The following is a 19,239-nucleotide window of genomic DNA, read 5'->3' as shown; positions in this document are numbered from 1 at the left end:
TGGTCCCCTGGACTGGTCACTGTGCCACATGTGGTCTGCATCACTTGCTAGCTAACTGGAAATCTAAGCTAAATGTTATTTATGTAAAAGGTTATTTCCAGTGAGAGATTCCACTGCTACCCCCAGTATAAGCAAACATCTTAGGTTCACCTGACCTCAGTGTCATAAATAACATAGAAGCACAGTGTACTCTTCCTCATCTTTTTTCTTAGAACACACCAAGAGGTGCCCTATCTTTTCCTCAATTGGGCGTGGTCATTATTATTATGTACCAGTAGACTACAATCACTAGGTTGATGAGAACCTGGTCATATTTTCTCATGCAAGCCTGAAATGCGAGAACATAGCTTGCATACATTATAGTTTATCATTCATGGTCTTACTGTCCAGGCGGACCCAGATCGCCCATGATGTACATTGTCTGCAGGACATTGTTCACCACGTGGCTGTTCCTCACAAACTCCTTGGTTGGCTCCCAGTTGATGACCTTTGAATTGGGAATACTTGAGTCCCTGCAAAAATATACCAGAACCTTTGAATATGTGATTGATTAAAAAAAAGCACCAAACATCTTGGTATGTCCAATTTTTTTTTTTTTTCAGATATGAAAACTTTTATTTTCAATTTATTTTGCTTATATAGCACCAAATCACAACAAAGCTGCCCCAAAGCACTTCACTGAAGTAAGGTCTAACCTTACCAACCCCGAGAACACAGGTGACAGTGGTAAGAAAAACTCCCTCTGACGATTTGAGGAAGAAACCTCAAGCAGACCAGACTCAGAGGGGTGACCCTCTACTTAGGCCATTCTAACAGTTACAAGGTTTTTACAAAGTTTAATAAAGCTGAAGAAACAGAAAACAGGAAATAAAACAACACAACTTCACAAAAGAAAAAAAAAGATTCAGTTGATGACAAGTCCACACTGGTGATTGCACCACAGGCAGCGGCCAGCCAGGCTTCCTCGTGCCTTCAGTGGGTCTGTTCCTGCAACAACGTCCATGCCAAACACAGACTTGCATAGCCCCAGGCCTGGCATCTCACAGGCATTTTGGCACCCTGCGGTCACAGTCCAGCAATCCTAAGCGAAGTTATACATACCCCGGACAGAGAGAAAACAAATCAGTCGGATGGAAAAACTACACCTAAGGTGTAATACATCAGCAGTAAGTTGACAGCAAAGCAGAGAAAATACTAAGGTGATCGATAGCTGCTAGCCCTAAGCTTCACTAACAGACCCCGAATTCAGATAAAGTTGAGGTTGAGACCTGTTCCATTGCTAATAAAATGACTTTAAAAGGATAGGAAGCATAGTACCATGCTATGCCCAGTATACTAGCCATACAAAAGGGAGAATTTTACCAAATAAATAAATAGCAAATGGTGTCAGTATGGAGTTTGTCCAGCAAATATCGCAACCTTGCCAGTTGTTAAAACATGACTTCAACTAAATTTGCCAAATAATAAATACAATTATTCACAAAATTTTCTAATTTAAATTTCCTGTACTTTCAGTTAAAATCATGACAGAAACTTTGCTCAATTTATTACCACCCCTGAAAAATGTCAGCTACCTATTTTATAAACACGACCCAATCTAGAACCTGCAGATCCCCACGGGCAACACGCCACTTAACTAAGTAACACATTTCCTGAATCACAACAGATCAACATTTCATGAAAGAGTGTGCAACAAAAAGGCCAAATCTAAACTCCTACTGCAGTAACTGTCAAGTGTTCCTTTGACATGCTGAAATGCACCTTCACCTACGTGGTGCGTCGTTCTTGCCGTCTGTGCCTCATGTTGGCCATTTTTTCAGCCAGGAAGGTGGGAGCAGACCTCGTCGTGGTCAGTAGATCTGTGGAGTGCTGCTTTCACACAAATGAAACAAGCAGTTTAAAATGTTAACTCTGCAACTTGGTCATTTCGTTATGCATTTATGTTACTGGAAAACCTGTATTAAAATGACTGCATTAACTGAAGTCAACACAAATGTCACCTCAAGAGTGAGGCGTACTTCAAAAAAATCCAAATTAACACTTTCGTTTCCACTGGCATTTTTACCCGTGGCAGAATATGGCCATCAGGTGCTGTGAAGGGCCTGTCTGCCTGTGCTCAGCATAAGGCCAGTCCTGTTACCGCCAGAGTCTTCAAATTAACAGGGAACATTCTTAGGATACAGTCCCTGGACAAGTTCAAAGATGGCTACGCTTAACCTATTTTAAGAGGCCAAAACATCACACACTGTTTCCGATTCTTATGCTCATATGGCCGAGGGTATTTTAGCATTGCGTTATGTTTCACAATTAGAAGGAAAAGATCAAAGACGTCCATGAACACATACATAAGATTTATTTCACAAATTTGTTAAAATGCGAATCAGTGAGCACTTCACCTTTGCCATGATAATCCATCCACCCGTGACAGATCAGGACTCAACATTGGTCTGCCAGGAGCTTCAACTTTCAATCACTTTTTGTCCATTATAAACATTTTTTTAATCTCAAAATTCTCCACACATTCTCTGTTGGGGTCAGGTCAGAACTGCAGGCAGGCCAGTCCAGTACCTGTACCCTTTCTTCTGCAGCAATGCCTTTGGAATATGTGCAGCATGTAGTTTGCATTACTTTGTTGAAAAATGCATGAACATCCCTGGAAAAGAAGTCCTCCTATAGGCAGCATATGTTCTGCCATCACAGAAGTGTAAATTATTGTTGCCAAGGGCACTGAGACAACCCCATACCATTGGGCTTGGACTTTGTGATAATCTGGATGGTCCATCTCATTTTTAGTATGGAGCACACAGCATACATTTCTTCTTCAAAAAAAAATCTGGAATGCTGATTTGTTTGACCAATGGAGACTCTCACTGCAGCATTTGAGAAACTTAGTGAGGAATCAGTGTCTGAGTTTGGGATTGTCTTGTATCAAGACTAAGAACCAGGCTTTCACTGATTATCTGGAGATGATCATCTGAAGTGTATCTGTATGTGGTGAAAGTATCAAAGTTGTAGAGACGTTCACTTATCTCAGCAGTAATATTCATGTCTCTGGGTCCTTGGCCTTTGAGATCCAGAAACACCTGGAAAGATCTGATAGTCAGGAGATCCCTGGACAAAGGTGTTTAGTGATGCCTGTATCTTTGCAGGAGAAAAAGGTCAAAGTCTGTAGGGTCCTGGTGCTTCCTGCCTGCCTGTCAGATTTGGACTCTAGCCAGTGACCATTGGATGTCTTTGGTACCAGGTCTCTTTGGAGGATCCTTGCGTAACACTGGAATGTTGTGTGGTCCGTACTCTGGTGCTGGAATCTTGAACCTCAGTGCTGGTGGAGCTTGCTCACGCAGGTGTACCCCCATCTCCATTGGATGATCTGGAGGTGGAATCACAATCTCTGCTTCTGTGTTGATGCTTCTGTCAGCAGAGAAGTCCTCTGGTGGGTTAATATCATCCTCACCGATGTATCTGGGATGTAGCTGCTCCCAGTGAAGTCTCCAGGGTGGGTCCTCGAGGAATGATCGTCACATTGACTGATCTGGTGTCCAGTCGTTTTGTGAGGATGGCAGGAACCCATCTCGGCGGTTGGTCACGACGAGGTCCAAAGTACTCCGCGTAGACTGGGTCATCAACTTGGTAGTTTCGGGTGAGCTTGTCCACGGGTATGGGTAATTCCTACACCTGTAATTTGCTCACATGCCGTATCTGCTTTTCTTGAGCGATGTGCGCAGGTGACGGCAGCAGAGTGTCAATCTGTGATCTGAGTTGGCGACCACTGAGGAGTTCGCTTGGTGAGTATCCACAGGATGTCGGCGTACGGTGGTACTATAGCAGGAACTCCTGAAGTGCTCTCCTTGATGGTAGAGATGACTTGTGTAGTGCCTGTTTGAAGCTTTGGACTAGGCATTCTGCAGATCCGTTGGTAGCAGGATGATAGGGTGCTCCTGTGAGGTGCGTGATTCCTCGTTCCATGCACCAGCTCTGGAACTCTTCTGAGGCGAACGTTGTAGTATTGTCAGTCACCAGTGTGTGTGGGTAGCTAAAATGAGCAAAGTCCTCCTCCAAAAGCTCGATTGTTGCTCTCGACCCAACTGATGTGGTGGGATGAATACACGGATACTTTGAGTATGCGTCCATGACAACCAACTAGTTGGAGACCATGAAGTTGTTGGCGTGATCAACGTGGATCCGGCTCCGTGGTTTTTCTAGTAGCATCCAGGGATAAACAGTGGGCTGTGGCAGCTGGTTCTGATGTTCTGCACATGACTGGCAATGGAGGCTCGCTCCTTCAATGGCGTCATCAATGCCTGGCTAGAACACATCAGTCCTTGTGAGTTGTTTCATCTTCTCCATTCCAAAGTGTCCGAGATGTAGAAGTTCCAGGACTTGTGGTCTCAGGTACTCTGGAATCACCACTCTGGATCCGTGCAGTAAACAGCCATTGCAGATGTTGAGAGATCCCGACAATTTTCGGAACTTTTCTACCTCATCAGGATCGTCTTTCTGTTTGGGTGGCCAGCCTTCACGTACATAGCGCTTGACCATGGTGATGACTGAATCTTTCTCTGACTCTTTGACTAGGAGATTGCTGTCGAGTGGCCTGATTTGCAGACTCAGTGTTCCGACTGTGCACACCATGTCGGTGCCATCATCACTCTCCTCCCCATTGAAGATCATGTCCTCACCTGCAAGCAGACGACTGAGTGCGTCAGCATTTCCATGGGCTGACGCCTGGCGATACTGGATGGTATAGTCGAATTGGTGTAGCCAGAGAGCCCATCTCGAGAGACGACTGGTTGCCAGCAGTACTATGCCAGGAACCTGTGCATAGTACTGCTCCAATCCTGATGTCTGATGCATCGCAGGACAGTCCGAGAGGTTTCTCCGGATCGAAGTGAACTAGAACTTGGTCTGAAGATAGGACGTCTTTGAGCTCCTGGAATGCTCCTTGTTCTTCTGCAGTCCATTTCCAGGTTGATCCTTTCTTGGTTAAGCGGTTCAGCGGCTCGGCCAGTGTTGAAAGGTTGCGCATGAATTTTCTGTAGAACTGTACTGACCCCAAGAAAGATCTGTTGGTGGCGGCATCTAGTGGATGGCATCTAGTTCAAGTTCAAGCTCAAGTTTATTTGCCATTTGTAGTATTAAAACCACATTAGAAAAAGGGTGCAAGGAGCTCAAAAGTGCACTAGCAAGACATACACAAACAATATAAAGACATAAAAGAACATAAAAATGCCATAAAAATGACAAAGCCACAAAATAATTTAAGATACATTTAAAACTCATCAAAGAGTGCTGATCATTGCCACGGCTTGTGGGAAGAAACTTTTTCTATAACGTGATGGCCCACATTTAATAGACTGATAGCGCCTACCTGAGGGAAGAAGCTAAAACAGGTCCCTAGCGGGATGCAGGAGGACTTTAGTAATAGCCAAAGACCGGGACTTAAGCCTTTTTTTGTGCATGTCCTCCAGGACAGACAGTTCCACACCAATAGTCCTACTGGCTGAACGAACCACTCTATTTCTTTCTTTCTTTAGTTTGGGGAATTTTGAAATCCCATCCTGTGACAAGATATGCCCCAGGTATGCAACACTGGGTTGAGCAAAGGTGCATTTTTCTCGTCAACAGCGTAGACCCCTGTCATTGAGCCGGGCAAGTAAACCACGGAGGGTGTTGAGATGATAGATAATTGGCAAAGCTTCTGGGGAAAACCTGGTCTTGTTAGGAGAGACGGCATCCATCCCACTTTGGATGGAGCAGCTCTCATTTCTAGAAATCTGGCCAATTTTCTTAAATCCTCCAAACCGTGACTATCCAGGGTTGGGACCAGGAAGCAGAGTTGTAGTCTTACACACCTCTCTGCAGCTTCTCTCCCCCTGCCATCCCCTCATTACCCCATCCCCGTAGAGACGGTGCCTGCTCCCAGACTACCAATAATCAGCAAAAATCTATTTAAGCATAAAAATTCAAAAAGAAAAAATAATATAGCACCTTCAACTGCACCACAGACTAAAACAGTTAAATGTGGTCTATTAAACATTAGGTCTCTCTCTTCTAAGTCCCTGTTAGTAAATGATATAATAATTGATCAACATATTGATTTATTCTGCCTTACAGAAACCTGGTTACAGCAGGATGAATATGTTAGTTTAAATGAGTCAACACCCCCGAGTCACACTAACTGTCAGAATGCTCGTAGCACGGGTCGGGGCGGGGGATTAGCAGCAATCTTCCATTCCAGCTTATTAATTAATCAAAAACCCAGACAGAGCTTTAATTCATTTGAAAGCTTGACTCTTAGTCTTGTCCATGCAAATTGGAAGTCCCAAAAACCAGTTTTATTTGTTATTATCTATCGTCCACCTGGTCATTACTGTGTTTCTCTGTGAATTTTCAGACCTTTTGTCTGACTTAGTGATTAGCTCAGATAAGATAATTATAGTGGGCGATTTTAACATCCACACAGATGCTGAGAATGACAGCCTCAACACTGCATTTAATCTATTATTAGACTCTATTGGCTTTGCTCAAAAAGTAAATGAGTCCACCCACCACTTTAATCATATCTTAGATCTTGTTCTGACTTATGGTATGGAAATAGAAGACTTAACAGTATTCCCTGAAAACTCCCTTCTGTCTGATCATTTCTTAATAACATTTACATTTACTCTGATGGACTACCCAGCAGTGGGGAATAAGTTTCATTACATTAGAAGTCTTTCAGAAAGCGCTGTAACTAGGTTTAAGGATATGATTCCTTCTTTATGTTCTCTAATGCCATATACCAACACAGTGCAGAGTAGCTACCTAAACTCTGTAAGTGAGATAGATTATCTCGTCAATAGTTTTACATCCTCATTGAAGACAACTTTGGATGCTGTAGCTCCTCTAAAAAAGAGAGCTTTAAATCAGAAGTGCCTGACTCCGTGGTATAACTCACAAACTCAATCTCAATCAATCAATCAATTTTTTTATATAGCGCCAAATCACAACAAACAGTTGCCCCAAGGCGCTTTATATTGTAAGGCAAGGCCATACAATAATTATGTAAAACCCCAACGGTCAAAACGACCCCCTGTGAGCAAGCACTTGGCTACAGTGGGAAGGAAAAACTCCCTATTAACAGGAAGAAACCTCCAGCAGAACCAGGCTCAGGGAGGGGCAGTCTTCTGCTGGGACTGGTTGGGGCTGAGGGAGAGAACCAGGAAAAAGACATGCTGTGGAGGGGAGCAGAGATCGATCACTAATGATTAAATGCAGAGTGGTGCATACAGAGCAAAAAGAGAAAGAAACAGTGCATCATGGGAACCCCCCAGCAGTCTACGTCTATAGCAGCATAACTAAGGGATGGTTTAGGGTCACCTGATCCAGCCCTAACTATAAGCTTTAGCAAAAAGGAAAGTTTTAAGCCTAATCTTAAAAGTAGAGAGGGTGTCTGTCTCCCTGATCTGAATTGGGAGCTGGTTCCACAGGAGAGGAGCCTGAAAGCTGAAGGCTCTGCCTTCCATTCTACTCTTACAAACCCTAGGAACTACAAGTAAGCCTGCAGTCTGAGAGCGAACTGCTCTATTGGGGTGATATGGTACTACGAGGTCCCTAAGATAAGATGGGACCTGATTATTCAAAACCTTATAAGTAAGAAGAACAATTTTAAATTCTATTCTAGAATTAACAGGAAGCCAATGAAGAGAGGCCAATATGGGTGAGATATGCTCTCTCCTTCTAGTCCCCGTCAGTACTCTAGCTGCAGCATTTTGAATTAACTGAAGGCTTTTTAGGGAACTTTTAGGACAACCTGATAATAATGAATTACAATAGTCCAGCCTAGAGGAAATAAATGCATGAATTAGTTTTTCAGCATCACTCTGAGACAAGACCTTTCTGATTTTAGAGATATTGCGTAAATGCAAAAAAGCAGTCCTACATATTTGTTTAATATGCGCTTTGAATGACATATCCTGATCAAAAATGACTCCAAGATTTCTCACAGTATTACTAGAGGTCAGGGTAATGCCATCCAGAGTAAGGATCTGGTTAGACACCATGTTTCTAAGATTTGTGGGGCCAAGTACAATAACTTCAGATTTATCTGAGTTTAAAAGCAGGAAATTAGAGGTCATCCATGTCTTTATGTCTGTAAGACAATCCTGCAGTTTAGCTAATTGGTGTGTGTCCTCTGGCTTCATGGATAGATAAAGCTGGGTATCATCTGCGTAACAATGAAAATTTAAGCAATACCGTCTAATAATACTGCCTAAGGGAAGCATGTATAAAGTGAATAAAATTGGTCCTAGCACAGAACCTTGTGGAACTCCATAATTAACTTTAGTCTGTGAAGAAGATTCCCCATTTACATGAACAAATTGTAATCTATTAGACAAATATGATTCAAACCACCGCAGCGCAGTGCCTTTAATACCTATGGCATGCTCTAATCTCTGTAATAAAATTTTATGGTCAACAGTATCAAAAGCAGCACTGAGGTCTAACAGAACAAGCACAGAGATGAGTCCACTGTCCAAGGCCATAAGAAGATCATTTGTAACCTTCACTAATGCTGTTTCTGTACTATGATGAATTCTAAAACCTGACTGAAACTCTTCAAATAGACCATTCCTCTGCAGATGATCAGTTAGCTGTTTTACAAGTACCCTTTCAAGAATTTTTGAGAGAAAAGGAAGGTTGGAGATTGGCCTATAATTAGCTAAGATAGCTGGGTCAAGTGATGGCTTTTTAAGTAATGGTTTAATTACTGCCACCTTAAAAGCCTGTGGTACATAGCCAACTAACAAAGATAGATTGATCATACACTCAACAAAAATATAAACGCAACACTTTTGGTTTTGCTCCCATTTTGTATGAGATGAACTCAAAGATCTAAAACTTTTTCCACATACACAATATCACCATTTCTCTCAAATATTGTTCACAAACCAGTCGAAATCTGTGATAGTGAGCACTTCTCCTTTGCTGAGATAATCCATCCCACCTCACAAGTGTGCCATACCAAGATGCTGATTAGACACCATGATTAGTGCACAGGTGTGCCTTAGACTGTCCACAATAAAAGGCCACTCTGAAAGGTGCAGTTTTATCACACAGCACAATGCCACAGATGTCGCAAGATTTGAGGGAGCGTGCAGTTGGCATGCTGACAGCAGGAATGTCAACCAGAGCTGTTGCTCGTGTATTGAATGTACATGTCTCTACCATAAGCCGTCTCCAAAGTCGTTTCAGAGAATTTGGCAGTACATCCAGCCAGCCTCACAACCGCAGACCACGTGTAACCACACCAGCCCAGGACCTCCACATCCAGCATGTTAACCTCCAAGATCGTCTGAGACCAGCCACTCGGACAGCTGCTGGAACAATCGGTTTGCATAACCAAAGAATTTCTGCACAAATTGTCAGAAACCGTCTCAGGGAAGCTCATCTGCATGCTCGTCGTCCTCATCGGGGTCTCGACCTGACTCCAGTTCGTCGTCGTAACCGACTTGCGTGGGCAAACGCTCACATTCGCTGGCGTTTGGCACGTTGGACAGGTGTTCTCTTCACGGATGATGCGAAGGAGATGTGTTGCACTGCATGAGGCAAATGGTGGTCACACCAGATACTGACTGGTATCCCCCCCACAATAAAACAAAACTGCACCTTTCAAAGTGGCCTTTTATTGTGGGCAGTCTAAGGCACACCTGTGCACTAATCATGGTGTCTAATCAGCATCCTGATATGGCACACCTGTGAGGTGGGATGGATTATCTCAGCAAAGGAGAAGTGCTCACTATCACAGATTTAGACTGGTTTGTGAACAATATTTGAGGGAAATGGTGATATCGTGTATGTGGAAAAAGTTTTAGATCTTTGAGTTCATCTCATACAAAATGGGAGCAAAACCAAAAGTGTTGCGTTTATATTTTTGTTGAGTATATTTAAGATCGAAGCATTAAATAATGGTAGGGCTTCCTTGAGCAGCCTGGTAGGAATGGGGTCTAATAAACATGTTGATGGTTTGGATGAAGTAACTAATGAAAATAACTCAGAACAATCGGAGAGAAAGAGTCTAACCAAATACCGGCATCACTGAAAGCAGCCAAAGATAACGATACGTCTTTGGGATGGTTATGAGTAATTTTTTCTCTAATAGTTAAAATTTTGTTAGCAAAGAAAGTCATGAAGTCATTACTAGTTAAAGTTAATGGAATATTCAGCTCAATAGAGCTCTGACTCTGTCAGCCTGGCTACAGTGCTGAAAAGAAACCTGGGGTTGTTCTTATTTTCTTCAATTAGTGATGAGTAGAAAGATGTCCTAGCTTTACGGAGGGCTTTTTTATAGAGCATCAGACTCTTTTTCCAGGCTAAGTGAAGATCTTCTAAATTAGTGAGACGCCATTTCCTCTCCAACTTACGGGTTATCTGCTTTAAGCTACGAGTTTGTGAGTTATACCACGGAGTCAGACACTTCTGATTTAAAGCTCTCTTTTTCAGAGGAGCTACAGCATCCAAAGTTGTCTTCAATGAGGATGTAAAACTATTGACGAGATACTCTAACTCCCTTACAGAGTTTAGGTAGCTACTCTGCACTGTGTTGGTATATGGCATTAGAGAACATAAAGAAGGAATCATATCCTTAAACCTAGTTACAGCGCTTTCTGAAAGACTTCTAGTGTAATGAAACTTATTCCCCACTGCTGGGTAGTCCATCAGAGTAAATGTAAATGTTATTAAGAAATGATCAGACAGAAGGGAGTTTTCAGGGAATACTGTTAAGTCTTCTATTTCCATACCATAAGTCAGAACAAGATCTAAGATATGATTAAAGTGGTGGGTGGACTCATTTACTTTTTGAGCAAAGCCAATAGAGTCTAATAATAGATTAAATGCAGTGTTGAGGCTGTCATTCTCAGCATCTGTGTGGATGTTAAAATCGCCCACTATAATTATCTTATCTGAGCTAAGCACTAAGTCAGACAAAAGGTCTGAAAATTCACAGAGAAACTCACAGTAACGAATAAAACTGGTTTTTGGGACTTCCAAACTCGTAGCTTAAAGCAGATAACCCGTAAGTTGGAGAGGAAATGGCGTCTCACTAATTTAGAAGATCTTCACTTAGCCTGGCAAAAGAGTCTGTTGCTCTATAAAAAAGCCCTCCGTAAAGCTAGGACATCTTTCTACTCATCACTAATTGAAGAAAATAAGAACAACCCCAGGTTTCTTTTCAGCACTGTAGCCAGGCTGACAAAGAGTCAGAGCTCTATTGAGCTGATTATTCCATTAACTTTAACTAGTAATGACTTCATGACTTTCTTTGCTAACAAAATTTTAACTATTAGAGAAAAAATTACTCATAACCATCCCAAAGACGTATCGTTATCTTTGGCTGCTTTCAGTGATGCCGGTATTTGGTTAGACTCTTTCTCTCCGATTGTTCTGTCTGAGTTATTTTCATTAGTTACTTCATCCAAACCATCAACATGTTTATTAGACCCCATTCCTACCAGGCTGCTCAAGGAAGCCCTACCATTATTTAATGCTTCGATCTTAAATATGATCAATCTATCTTTGTTAGTTGGCTTTTAAGGTGGCAGTAATTAAACCATTACTTAAAAAGCCATCACTTGACCCAGCTATCTTAGCTAATTATAGGCCAATCTCCAACCTTCCTTTTCTCTCAGAAATTCTTGAAAGGGTAGTTGTAAAACAGCTAACTGATCATCTGCAGAGGAATGGTCTATTTGAAGAGTTTCAGTCAGGTTTTAGAATTCATCATAGTACAGAAACAGCATTAGTGAAGGTTACAAATGATCTTCTTATGGCCTCGGACAGTGGACTCATCTCTGTGCTTGTTCTGTTAGACCTCAGTGCTGCTTTTGATACTGTTGAACATAAAATTTTATTACAGAGATTAGAGCATGCCATAGGTATTAAAGGCACTGCGCTGCGGTGGTTTGAATCATATTTGTCTAATAGATTACAATTTGTTCATGTAAATGGGGAATCTTCTTCACAGACTAAAGTTAATTATGGAGTTCCACAAGGTTCTGTGCTAGGACCAATTTTATTCACTTTATACATGCTTCCCTTAGGTAGTATTATTAGACGGTATTGCTTAAATTTTCATTGTTACGCAGATGATACCCAGCTTTATCTATCCATGAAGCCAGAGGACACACACCAATTAGCTAAACTGCAGGATTGTCTTACAGACATAAAGACATGGATGACCTCTAATTTCCTGCTTTTAAACTCAGATAAAACTGAAGTTATTGTACTTGGCCCCACAAATCTTAGAAACATAGTGTCTAACCAGATCCTTACTCTGGATGGCATTACCCTGACCTCTAGTAATACTGTGAGAAATCTTGGAGTCATTTTTGATCAGGATATGTCATTCAAAGTGCATATTAAACAAATATGTAGGACTGCTTTTTTGCATTTATGCAATATCTCTAAAATCAGAAAGGTCTTGTCTCAGAGTGATGCTGAAAAACTAATTCATGCATTTATTTCCTCTAGGCTGGACTATTGTAATTCATTATTATCAGGTTGTCCTAAAAGTTCCCTAAAAAGCCTTCAGTTAATTCAAAATGCTGCAGCTAGAGTACTAACGGGGACTAGAAGGAGAGAGCATATCTCACCCATATTGGCCTCTCTTCATTGGCTTCCTGTTAATTCTAGAATAGAATTTAAAATTCTTCTTCTTACTTATAAGGTTTTGAATAATCAGGTCCCATCTTATCTTAGGGACCTCATAGTACCATATCACCCCAATAGAGCGCTTCGCTCTCAGACTGCAGGCTTACTTGTAGTTCCTAGGGTTTGTAAGAGTAGAATGGGAGGCAGAGCCTTCAGCTTTCAGGCTCCTCTCCTGTGGAACCAGCTCCCAATTCAGATCAGGGAGACAGACACCCTCTCTACTTTTAAGATTAGGCTTCAAACTTTCCTTTTTGCTAAAGCTTATAGTTAGGGCTGGATCAGGTGACCCTGAACCATCCCTTAGTTATGCTGCTATAGACGTAGACTGCTGGGGGGTTCCCATGATGCACTGTTTCTTTCTCTTTTTGCTCTGTATGCACCACTCTGCATTTAATCATTAGTGATCGATCTCTGCTCCCCTCCACAGCATGTCTTTTTCCTGGTTCTCTCCCTCAGCCCCAACCAGTCCCAGCAGAAGACTGCCCCTCCCTGAGCCTGGTTCTGCTGGAGGTTTCTTCCTGTTAAAAGGGAGTTTTTCCTTCCCACTGTAGCCAAGTGCTTGCTCACAGGGGGTCGTTTTGACCGTTGGGGTTTTACATAATTATTGTATGGCCTTGCCTTACAATATAAAGCGCCTTGGGGCAACTGTTTGTTGTGATTTGGCGCTATATAAAAAAATTGATTGATTGATTGATTGATGATCAACCGCGTCTTTTCCACTCACCAGTATGTCATCCAGATAGACTGCAATGTCTGGAAGGTCTAGTGTGACTTCCTTCATGATCTCCTGGAAGGAACCAGGTGCTGACTTAATACCAAACGGGAGTCTTTGCTGCAGTAGTACTCTGCGGTGTGTACTGAGAGCTAGTCTTCTTTGACTCTGGGGTGTCAGCTTGATCTAGGTGTAGGCATCCGCTAGGTTTATCTTTGTGTAGCCATATCCTCCACCCAGCTTCTGCATGAGTACCTCTGGGAGAGGAATAGGTTGTCTATGCATTTCTAACTGGTCATTGACGCCAGTATAGTAGTCCCCACAGACTCGAATCTTAGGCTTTAGCTGGCCTGGTAGACTTGCCTTGCAATGTGGAACCACAGGTGTGCCGTAGTCGTTAAATGGTAAATGGAATGGTAAATGGACTGCATTTATATAGTGCTTTTCCAACTGCATCAGACGCTCAAAGCGCTTTACAATGATGCCTCACATTGACACTGATGTCAGGGTGCTGCCATACAAGGCACTCACTACACACCGGGAGCAATAGGGGATTAAAGACCTTGCCCAAGGGCCCTTAGAGATTTTCCAGTCAGGCAGGGATTTGAACCGAGGATCTTCTGGTCTCAAGCCCAACACCTTAACCACTAGACCATCACCTACCCCAAAGTTGTTGAACTGTATCGGCTTCCTTTTTGGCAATGCCTTCATCGTAGGCCTCAGACAGGTCATCTCTGATTGCAAATGGAACTGGGCGTGGTTTGCAAAAGATTGGTGTTGCATCGAGCTTGAATTTCACATCCATTTCGAAATCCTTGAGGTAATCCCAGTTCTGGTTTGAAGAGATCTGGAAATTCATCACATAGTTTCTGGCACTCCTGTTGAAGTGCCGTGTCTGACTCAGCAGATGAGACCTGCAACATCTTTGGAACTTGTGACGTTCTCCAAACTGGCTTCAATTTGACAGATTTAATAGCCAGGGCTGACTGCAGAGCCGAATCCAGATTGATTCCCAGCATATACAGTAGTGTTCAGAATAATAGTAGTGCTATGTGACTAAAAAGATTAATCCAGGTTTTGAGTATATTTCTTATTGTTACATGTGAAACAAGGTACCAGTAGATTCAGTAGATTCTCACAAATCCAACAAGACCAAGCATTCATGATATGCACACTCTTAAGGCTATGAAATTGGGCTATTAGTAAAAAAAAAAAAAAAAAAGTAGAAAAGGGGGTGTTAATAGTAGTGTGGCATTCAGTCAGTGAGTTTGTCAATTTTGTGGAACAAACAGGTGTGAATCAGGTGTCCCCTATTTAAGGATGAAGCCAGCACCTGTTGAACATGCTTTTCTCTTTGAAAGCCTGAGGAAAATGGGACGTTCAAGACATTGTTCAGAAGAACAGCGTAGTTTGATTAAAAAGTTGATTGGAGAGGGGAAAACTGTTTTCCCAGAATGTTGAGATCTGACATCTTGGTAACTGTATGTCTGCATTGATTCTGGTTACTGGATTTTCTGTAACTGCAGTGAACGTCCCAATCACCAGTAGCTCGTGATTGGTTGCTGACTTGTAGCGGTATGTAACATCAGTCAGTTTTGGCATTCCAAGTTGCTGCCAGATTGGCACAGAGATGAAATTCCCTGGGCTGCCAGTGTCGAGTTCCATACTGAACTGCTGCTTCTGGATAATGACGGGCACTTCTAACTTGGATGTAATCAAAAGGATGTTAAGTTCTGGGTTGATTGCCACTGGTCGGATGATCCTGGTGCTTGCTGTCTTTTTGTTCTGGTAAAGCTTCTTGCGACAGACACTCTCAAGATGTCTGACGATATTGCAAAAATTGCACTTAGTGCCTTTGTGTAGACACTCTGAAGCCTTGTGATCCTTGCCACAGCGATAGCACATTGGCCTTGTTGGTGGATCTGGACCAGACCTCTTGAATGTGTCTGGAGGCTTCCTAGATGATCCTTTGGAGGAGTCCTTCCTGATTTTGTAGACTGGTTTGGACTTTGCCCCATAGACAGTCTCTTTGGCCACTTTAGCTGCATCTTCTGTCTCAACAGCAACCTCAACAGCCTTGGTGAAGGTGAGCTCATTATCCTTGATCTTGAACAAGACTTTGAGCACTGCTTCATTGTTCACAGAGTAAATGAAGCACTGAGGTAGAGCTTCATCCAGTGGATCTTTGATGCTTGCGAAAGCACAGGGAGCTATGTTATGGCGAATGCGGGCGTCTAATTCGTGTAGCATTTCCCCTGGTTTTCGCTGCATGTCACTCCAGAATTTGAACCTTTCTCACATGGTGACCCTTGTTGTATGTGTGTGTGTGTGTGTGTGTATGTGTGTGGTTAGGGTTAGGGTTATGTGAATGTGTGAGAGGGAGAGAGAGAGGTTGTTCTAAGACTGTTTATTTTTTAATGATCTGTGTGAACTTGGTGATCCACAGTTGCCCCAAGGCACTTTATATTGTAAGGCAAGGCCATACAATAATTACGTAAAAACCCCAACGGTCAAAATGACCCCCTGTGAGCAAGCACTTGGCGACAGTGGGAAGGAAAAACTCCCTTTTAACAGGAAGAAACCTCCAGCAGAACCAGGCTCAGGGAGGGGCAGTCTTCTGCTGGGACTGGTTGGGGCTGAGGGAGAGAACCAGGAAAAAGACATGCTGTGGAGGGGAGCAGAGATCAATCACTAATGATTAAATGCAGAGTGGTGCATACAGAGCAAAAGGAGAAAGAAACACTCAGTGCATCATGGGAACCCCCCAGCAGTCTAAGTCTATAGCAGCACAACTAAGGGATGGTTCAGGGTCACCCGATCCAGCCCTAACTATAAGCTTTAGCAAAAAGGAAAGTTTGAAGCCTAATCTTAAAAGTAGAGAGGGTGTCTGTCCCCCTGATCTGAATTGGGAGCTGGTTCCACAGGAGAGGAGCCTGAAAGCTGAAGGCTCTGCCTCCCATTCTACTCTTACAAACCCTAGGAACTACAAGTAATCCTGCAGTCTGAGAGCGAAGCGCTCTATTGGGGTGAAATGGTACTATGAGGTCCCTAAGATAAGATGGGACCTGATTATTCAAAACCTTATAAGTAAGAAGAAGAATTTTAAATTCTATTCTAGAATTAACAGAAAGCCAATGAAGAGAGGCCAATATGGGTGAGATATGCTCTCTCCTTCTAGTCCCCGTTAGTACTCTAGCTGCAGCATTTTGAAATAAATGAAGGCTTTTCAGGGAACTTTTAGGACAACCTGATAATAATGAATTACAATAGTCCAGCCTAGAGGAAATAAATGCATGAATTAGTTTTTCAGCATCACTCTGAGACAAGACCTTTCTAATTTTAGAGATATTGCGTAAATGCAAAAAAGCAGTCCTACATATTTGTTTAATATGCACATTGAATGACATATCATGATCAAAAATGACTCCAAGATGTCTCACAGTATTACTAGAGGTCAGGGGAATGCCATCCAGAGTAAGGATCTGGTTAGACACCATGTTTCTAAGATTTGTGGGGCCAAGTACAATAACTTCAGTTTTATCTGAGTTTAAAAGCAGGAAATTAGAGGTCATCCATGTCTTTATGTCTGTAAGACAATCCTGCAGTTTAGCTAATTGGATGCAGTTTAGAAAATGGATACCATCTTGGAGCATATCACTGGACTCTAATTTGGACTCTAAACCATCAGAGGTGCAGTAATTGGAATTCTGTATCTCTGAGCCTAACATCAACATGGCAGCTTTATCGGCTCCTGAAGGACAAATTCCCTGCTCTTCCCCCGGAAGGATCTACGGCCTTAGTGAAGGAATTCAGCTCCCCCTTCTCATCTATTCCCCCCCCTCCAGCTTGCTGTTGCCTAGCAACGTCAGACTTTATACACATAGACAGAAACTGACAGAAACAATTAATCTGCACATGACGCATGTCTCCCTCCCTCCATCCCTATTACCCCCCCGTGTCTCTCCACTCCCCTCACCCTGGCTTCCGCCCTGCCACCTCGAAGGCAGCGTGGTTTTTAATGCTGCAGCCTTCAACTCCCCAAGCTGGGCGGTGTGGGCCCCTCCTGCTGCAGCCTTCATCCACTTTGCCTCAATTCAGATGATGGACTGCTTCAAGTTTAGTGCACATAAACAAAGTATATGTGTTGTCTTTAATTCTGATGTGTGCCATTATTACGGTAAACTAGTAATAATTGTGGATTAATTGCTGTATCTTGTCTGAGGTAATTGGAGTGTAAATGTAATTTTGTTGTTGTTGCACTTGTGTAATGACAATAACAATAAATCTCATATCATCTCAAAAAGCATCTGGTGATCATAATTCAAAAGAAAAAGCAAATTTAAAAATTAAAAAGTGTGAGCAGAAATGCTTTCTATTTTTTTAAAAACATGGGCGCATTATTTGGCTCATAAATAAAATGAAAATTCAAATAATCAGATTTGAATCAGGTTTTAATCAAAATTAAAACACAAAAATTAAATGCCAAAGAGGACAGTGACATCAGACCTCAGCTCCTAGTCTCTGTGGCTCCAATTCAGTTTTTTTTTCCCAATTTATTTAATTTTAAATAGCACCAAATCACAACAAAGCTGCCTCAAAGCTCTTCACACAAGTAAGGTCTAACCTTACCAACCCCCAGAGCAAGAACACACAAACTGCAATGCAATGCACCAGTTTCAGGTGTGGCATCTCACGGTCAGTCTGGCACCCTATCTTCAGTAGCCATCCCGCTATCTGTGCCTCGGACAGAGAGGAAAAAGAGGCAAATTAGTTGGCTGGAAAAACTACACCCAAATAATTCATCAGCATTAAATAGAGAGAGCAACAGCAGAGTACTAAGGTGATCGCTGGCCACTAGCCCTAAGCTTCATTACCAGACCCAGAATTTAGATAGAGTTGAGGCAGAGACCTGTTCCATTATGCCAGTATGCTAGCCATACGAAAGGGAAAATAAATGTGTCTTAAGACTGGACTTGAAAGTCTCTAAAGAATCTGTTTTACTGACGCAGGGAGATCATTCCACAGAACAGGGGCATGATAAGAGAAAGCTCTGTGACCAGCAGACTTTTTATTCACCCTATTAACAATTTTATAGGTTAATAGCAGAATTTTAAAATCTGATCTCACAGGGACAGGAAGCCAGTGAAGAAACGCCAAAATGGGTGTAATGTGGTCAAACTTCTGCTTGCTGTCAAAAGTCTGGCAGCAGCATTTTGAATCAATTGGAGAGCCCTAATGCTGGACTGTGGTAAGCCAGAAAATAGAACATTGCAGAAGTCCAATCTAGAAGAGACAAACGCATGAATCAAAGTCTCAGCATCAGCCACAGACAGGATGGGACGAATATTCACTATGTTTTGCAGGTGGAAGAAAGCAGTCCTCGTAATATCTCTAATGTGGAGGTCAAAGGACAACGTAGGATCAAAAATTACCCCAAGGTTCCTCACTTTGTCAGTGTGATGTATGACATACGAGCCTAGGCTAAGTATTAGCTGGTCAAATTGATGCCAATGTCTCACTGAACCAAGAACCAACATTTGAGTCTTGTCCAAGTTTAAAAGTAAGAAGTTGCTAGACATCCAGCTTTTTACTGACACAAGACAATCCTCTAAGGATTTTACATAGATGAGATTACCAGCAGCTATCAGCATGTATAACTGAGTATCATCAGCATAGCAATGACAGATAATCCCAGAATGCTGCAATATGTGCCCAAGGGGTGCTATAAGAAGGGAGAAAAGCAGGGGGCTTAAGACAGACCCATGTGGAACCCCAAATTTCATGTCAAAAGATTGGCAGTAGTGTTACTGTACAAGACAGTGAGAAAGACTGGTCAT

General features: G+C 42.4%; 1 protein-coding gene across 1 annotated transcript in view; it reads right to left on the bottom strand.

Annotated features, from left to right (window-relative positions):
- mks1 (MKS transition zone complex subunit 1) overlaps nt 1-19,239 on the bottom strand; it is a 189,312-nt gene that overhangs the window by 116,705 nt on the left and 53,368 nt on the right. Inside the window, exons 5-6 of the mRNA XM_034178062.1 lie at nt 1,772-1,872; nt 384-512 (exon numbers count right to left, since the gene is read on the bottom strand). Of these exons, the coding sequence (XP_034033953.1) occupies nt 384-512; nt 1,772-1,872 (230 nt within the window). The remainder of the gene's footprint in view (nt 1-383; nt 513-1,771; nt 1,873-19,239) is intronic.

Source organism: Thalassophryne amazonica, chromosome 9, assembly GCF_902500255.1.
Source record: "Thalassophryne amazonica chromosome 9, fThaAma1.1, whole genome shotgun sequence".
Classification (NCBI taxonomy): domain Eukaryota; kingdom Metazoa; phylum Chordata; class Actinopteri; order Batrachoidiformes; family Batrachoididae; genus Thalassophryne; species Thalassophryne amazonica.
This window is presented reverse-complemented; position numbering and strand designations above follow the sequence as displayed.